Below are 5,682 nucleotides of genomic sequence, written 5' to 3' on the forward strand. Positions count from 1 at the left end.
AAAGGAATATTTGAGAAATATTCACATTTTAAAATGTTATACTTGTTTTTTATATACATACATACACACACACACACACACACACACACACACACACACGCAGGTCTTGGCGTATTCAAATCTTTTCCCATGTAAGATTTCCCTCAATCTTACACGGGAAAAGACCAGAATACGCCAAGACCTGCATACCTGTATCCGTATGTATGTATGTATGTATGTATGTATGTATGTATGTATGTATGTATATATACACAGTATATATATATATATATATATATATATATATATATATATATATATATATATATATATATATATATATATATATATATATATATATATATATATAATATATATATATATATATATATATATATATATATATATATATATATATATATATATATATATACACATACATACATACATACATACACATACAGTATATATATATACAGTATATATATATATACAGTGTATATATATATATATATATATATATATATATATATATATATATATATATATATATATATATATATATATATATAAATTCCAACTGTAGTAATCATAATTTATTATATTCTACCAGTTATCCCAAGATTACTCAAAAATGATTTCAGTAATACTGTGTCAGGAAATTGAGATCTAAGTGTGACTGTTATTCTGTAGACACATTTTCACTAAAAAGAATACTGAAATCATAGTACTGTATATAGTACCTTTCTAAATGAAACAAGCTACAAGAATCTTATAAGAATATATTTGGAACTATGGCAACCACTTCTGGGTAATAGGGTTATACTGACAATAGGACTATATTGACTGCAAATAGTTGAGGGTAAAATAGTTGCAATATTTCTGGAAGATATGAATAAGAATTAGGAATGAGTTCTTCAGTTTTAAACTGTACATTCATGGGCCATGATGGTATATGGGCATCAGGATATTGTGATATAGGAAATTCTAGTCTGCTATTCTCCAATTACATTTCAAAGGAAATGTTACATTTTATGCACAAAATTAAGCAATTTATCTTTTATAGCTTCTGCATGACAGAAATAAAGAGAAAATTATTTTCACTTTGTAAGTTACTATAATGTCCAGTGGAAACACTCTTATTACCTCGTATATTTAATTGTAATAAATTAACAAAATCATATGTGCTGATTAAAGGCAAAGATCACATTATTCCTTTTTTATTTTTTAAGAAAACCTATATAGATCTCACTTTTGGCGGATAAGGTTCTTTGCCTTTTTACAGCACAATTGTATAGATGTGACATTATATTTAGCTTCCTGGAGCACACAACAGAAAGAAGCAAACAATAATGACTAAGATAAAGACTAGGAAAAGTGTGAGTTGTTGGAACCAGACACAACGGTCAATCTGTTCTTGAAGTCTTTTATTAGCTTGTAGTAGTTGCCTTAACTGGAAAAAAGGGGGAAAAATAGTAGATGTTATCAACAAAGAACTGTTTTTCCCACTTGATTTTGCTACAATTTACCAACATACAATACAATTAGGATATAAATAGATAGAAACAATTATAATTTTTTAAAAAATCACCAAATCACACACGTAAACCAATTTATAAAAGAAACAAATGTATTTCAGTCATATGTATCAAAAGTAGTATTTTGAGGAAAGGCACAATCTTATGATTTAATAGTTTGACTATATAAAAACAAACTAGTTTGGAAGCATGGATGATATACTGATTTTGATTTTGCATATCAGAATTATTTATTCTTCATTTTAAAAGAAAAAAATCTACAAAATCAAATACAATAGAAAAAAACAGTTTTAAGGGTTCCTCATGTAAACATTGCTAAAAACAAAACTTTTTAAAGTATGGTTCTTCTAAGTTTCTATTGCTTTATCTAAGAAGTAATGTTACAGGATTTAGTTAGTACAAAGAAAGAAAGCCTACATGAAAGTCTTGAATTTCATAATAAAGACCAGTATATGTGTGAATGAAAAAGCATGTTTTGAACGTTCAATTGTCTTAGAAGGAATCTGTTATTTTCAGAAGAAAATAAATTTCAAGGTGAACAGGGAAGGCAATTTTTTTTAATATAAATGTATGTTTAAGAATGAAATTTTATGGAAATATAATACCAAATTATGGAAATTAGTTAAGAACGAAGCTGAGAATCTAAGAGTTGTATTTGTGTGCATGTAATAGTACTGGAAAGCAGCTGATATTCTATTATGTCAGCACTTTGGAAATGTCAACAACTTTTTGGAGCCTGCCTTTTCATGAGATTTTGGTGGGTGGGGGAATAGACTAAAAAATCCCATTTTTTCAGGGCTTTTTTTCTCATAGAACGCTCAGAACGGAGTTCCGGCACCTTTTTTGGATGGAACCTTGTAGGGTAGGCAAGGCGGGTTGTATGACATGTGTGAGTTCCGGCACCTTTTTTTTTTTTTTTTACAAAAAAAGCACTGATTTTTTTATTTCCCTAACTATAATGTACTTAAGGAATGGTGGCATAAAAATTGAAAGAAAAGTAATAACAGTCATACATGTTACCTGAAAGTGTAAATCTTCATTAGTTTTTGAAGGACTGTTAAAGGCATTTTCATTTATAATTAAAGAAGAATTCTTGCTACTTTCTACAACATGGCATCTTAACCTGAAACAGAAAGCAATTATTTTGAGTTCAGTTCTGCAGAATTATCGTTGTTTTCTTCCCTGGGTTTCCATTTTTTAATTTTTTTTATCCTGATGTTTTTCGTATTTCATAATGTATTTTTTATGTTCCCCCTTTACTCTGTGGCATTAAAATCAAAGAGAAGAACATCCAGAAAATCAGTGCATCAACCAAATGACACTGAACGAGGATGTGGAGCTTTCTTGGAACTGTGTTGTAGACTGGAGATAGATGTCGTATCCCTCCTCCTTTGTTGAGAAAGGGCTGTTCAATTTTGACATAGATGGTCTTTTTGACCCCTCTTTCAAACCAGTGGTCCCCTCTCTGTCCAAAATGTGAACTTTACTGTCTTTGAAAGAGTGGCCTTTATCTTTTAAATGCAGATGGACTGCTGAATCTTGTTCTGATGGGTTTGTTCTCCTATATTGTGCCATGTGTTTATGAAGTGGTTGTTTTGTTTCCCCAATGTACAGATCTGCACATGGCTCACTGCATTGTACTGCACATACCACGTTGCTCAGTTTGTGTCTGGGTGTTTTATCCTTGAGGTGGACAAGCTGGACCTCTGCCTGACCACTTCCTATTTTAAATACAGTGAAGGTTTCTACAGACAAATACACAGCTGTGCCATGGGCTCACCTGTGTCCCCCAGTCGCCAATCTCTACATAGAAGAGGTAGGAACCAAAGCCCTAAACTCCTTTACAGGCTCAAGATCAAAACACAGGAATTGGAAGTATTTATCAAACATATCAACTTGGTGGACAGATACATCAAATTCACACATGAAGATGTTAAGGAAAATAGTCTAGCCTTCCTGGACTATGCAGTATACATTAAGGAAGACAGAAGCCTTAACATTGAAATTTACAGAAAACCTACACACATAGATCAATATTTACATTTTCATTCTCACCATCCACTGCAACTCAAAATGGGAGTTACCAGAACCCTACACCACCAAGCTGAAGGCCCACCTACCAGCAAAGATGGAAAAGAGAAAGAACTGAAACACATCAAGGAAGCTCTAAGAACTTGTGGCTATCCCAAGTGGGCCTTCATCAAATCTCAAAAAAGACCCAGCAGGAACTCCTCCATAACAGACAAGGAAGAAAACAATAAATGAAGCAATGTAGTCATTCCATATCGGAAAAGCTCAGGAGGATCTTCAGCCAACACAACATATGTACACATTTCAAACCCAAGAATACACTAAGGCAGAAGCTTGTTCACTCCAAGGATAAAACACCCAAACACAAACTGAGCAACGTGGTATATGCAATACAATGCAGTGAGCCATGTGCAGATCTGTACATTGGGGAAACAAAACAACCACTTCATAAACACATGATACAACATAGGAGAACAAACCCATCAGGACAAGATTCAGCAATCCATCTGCATTTAAAAGACAAAAGCCACTCTTTCAAAGATAGCAAAGTCCACATTTTGGACAGAAAGGACCGCTGGTTTGAAAGAGGGGCCAAAGAGTCCATCTATGTCAAAATAGAATAGCCTGACGACCAGGGCTTTTTTTCTGCCTCTTTTCCACCGCCTTGAGTTTGGACCGGTGCGGGAGTAGTTTGGGATCCTGGCGGGGAAATCTCTTGTCCTTACGTTCATTTTAAACCCTCCCCGATAAAGGCCACACCCTCCCCGATAAAGGCCACGCCGGCCGGGCCTTTTTCCACGGCCTTGCGCCAAGGCGGCGCAAGGGGCTGAAAAAAAGCCCTGCTGACGACACAGATAAGCAATTTACACATATTATGTTTTATGCCAAACTAGCTTTGCAATATTTAGCCAACTTTGGCTGGTCTCAGAAGGTAATCCAGCCTGGTTAATACTTGAATAACAAACCACCAGGAAGCTTAAGTTTGACTGAAAAGAAAATATTCTGGAAGAAGGCATATATTATAATAATGTCAATTTGAAAGTCAATATAAAATGTTTACCTATGCTCCATCACTTTGTTTCTAGGAATTTCCTTCCAAAATTGAGATAGTTCCTGTGCCCCTAGTGCAGAGCACTGTTCCATTTCTGCTGCCATAATTAGAAAACGGTCTTGCAAACAAGCCACACAACCTATTCAACCAATAGACAGTTTAGTAAAAATTATTGTACTTCATTTAGATATAGTCAATAGCCTGTAGCAGGAAATATTACATTTTAATAGATGTGTACATAATTAATTTACAACAAATGTAGCACAGCCAATACCGAACACAAATGTGCAACTCCCAAATTTCACAAAACTCTTGAGAAGAGTAGAAGATGAAAAGGGAAAAAAATGTAGTCTTTATGAACTCTAAACTTGACAATGTATTTAGCCAGGTGCAAAACTACAGAAAGAATAGTCTGAGCTGAAAGATCTGACAAGACTGATGGACAGTAAGATAACTTATATTCAAAATTTTTAAGTTAATTGAAATACCAATATTTTCAATGTAGAAATCTAATTAGAAGAAATATAGCAGAGGTTAAACTGGATTATTTTATTTATTTTGCTATTATAATGTCCTAAATAATTTTAAATCACTATGATACAATTATTTTATATTTTAAATTTATCAATGAGAAAGTCATATAAAATACCTTCATTTAAAATCAAGTTGCTGTAAATTTTAAAAATGAACAGGGCACATTTCCACACAAATATTTTATATTTGTATAGTAACTGGCAATGAAGGATATTTAAAAATATTAATCAGCATTAGCATAATTTAATTAAATTCTGTAGGGTACAACAACATTTAATTTTCTAAGCTTAATATTTTTCAAATTTAAAATTGTTTCAAATAGCTCATAACTTGAAATTGTATTGTAAATTTATAGTTTATTTTTATGAAATTGAAAAAACTTTGGATATATTTTAAGAATGGTATTAGAAGACAGTAATGGTAAGTAAAAAGACTGAGAATTTAGATTTGGTGGCTACTTTATTTCAAGAATATTATGACCAGTTTTGATGCTCTTTCTTCTCCCATCCAACATGGGGATAATTGAACTAAGTTATTTTAATCAAGGCA

At 32.6% G+C, this 5,682-nt stretch overlaps 1 protein-coding gene across 1 annotated transcript in view; it reads right to left on the bottom strand.

The window, feature by feature from the left end:
- Nucleotides 1–1,071: 1,071 nt before the first annotated feature.
- Nucleotides 1,072–5,682, bottom strand: part of MOSPD2 (motile sperm domain containing 2) — a gene marked incomplete in the record, with an annotated part of 26,472 nt that continues 21,861 nt past the window's right edge. Inside the window, 3 exon segments of the mRNA XM_015818908.1 lie at nt 1,072–1,432; nt 2,538–2,640; nt 4,609–4,738. Of these exon segments, the coding sequence (XP_015674394.1) occupies nt 1,292–1,432; nt 2,538–2,640; nt 4,609–4,738 (374 nt within the window).

Source organism: Protobothrops mucrosquamatus, unplaced genomic scaffold, assembly GCF_001527695.2.
Source record: "Protobothrops mucrosquamatus isolate PMUCROS unplaced genomic scaffold, P.Mucros_1.0 scaffold816, whole genome shotgun sequence".
Taxonomy (NCBI): Eukaryota; Metazoa; Chordata; class Lepidosauria; order Squamata; family Viperidae; genus Protobothrops; species Protobothrops mucrosquamatus.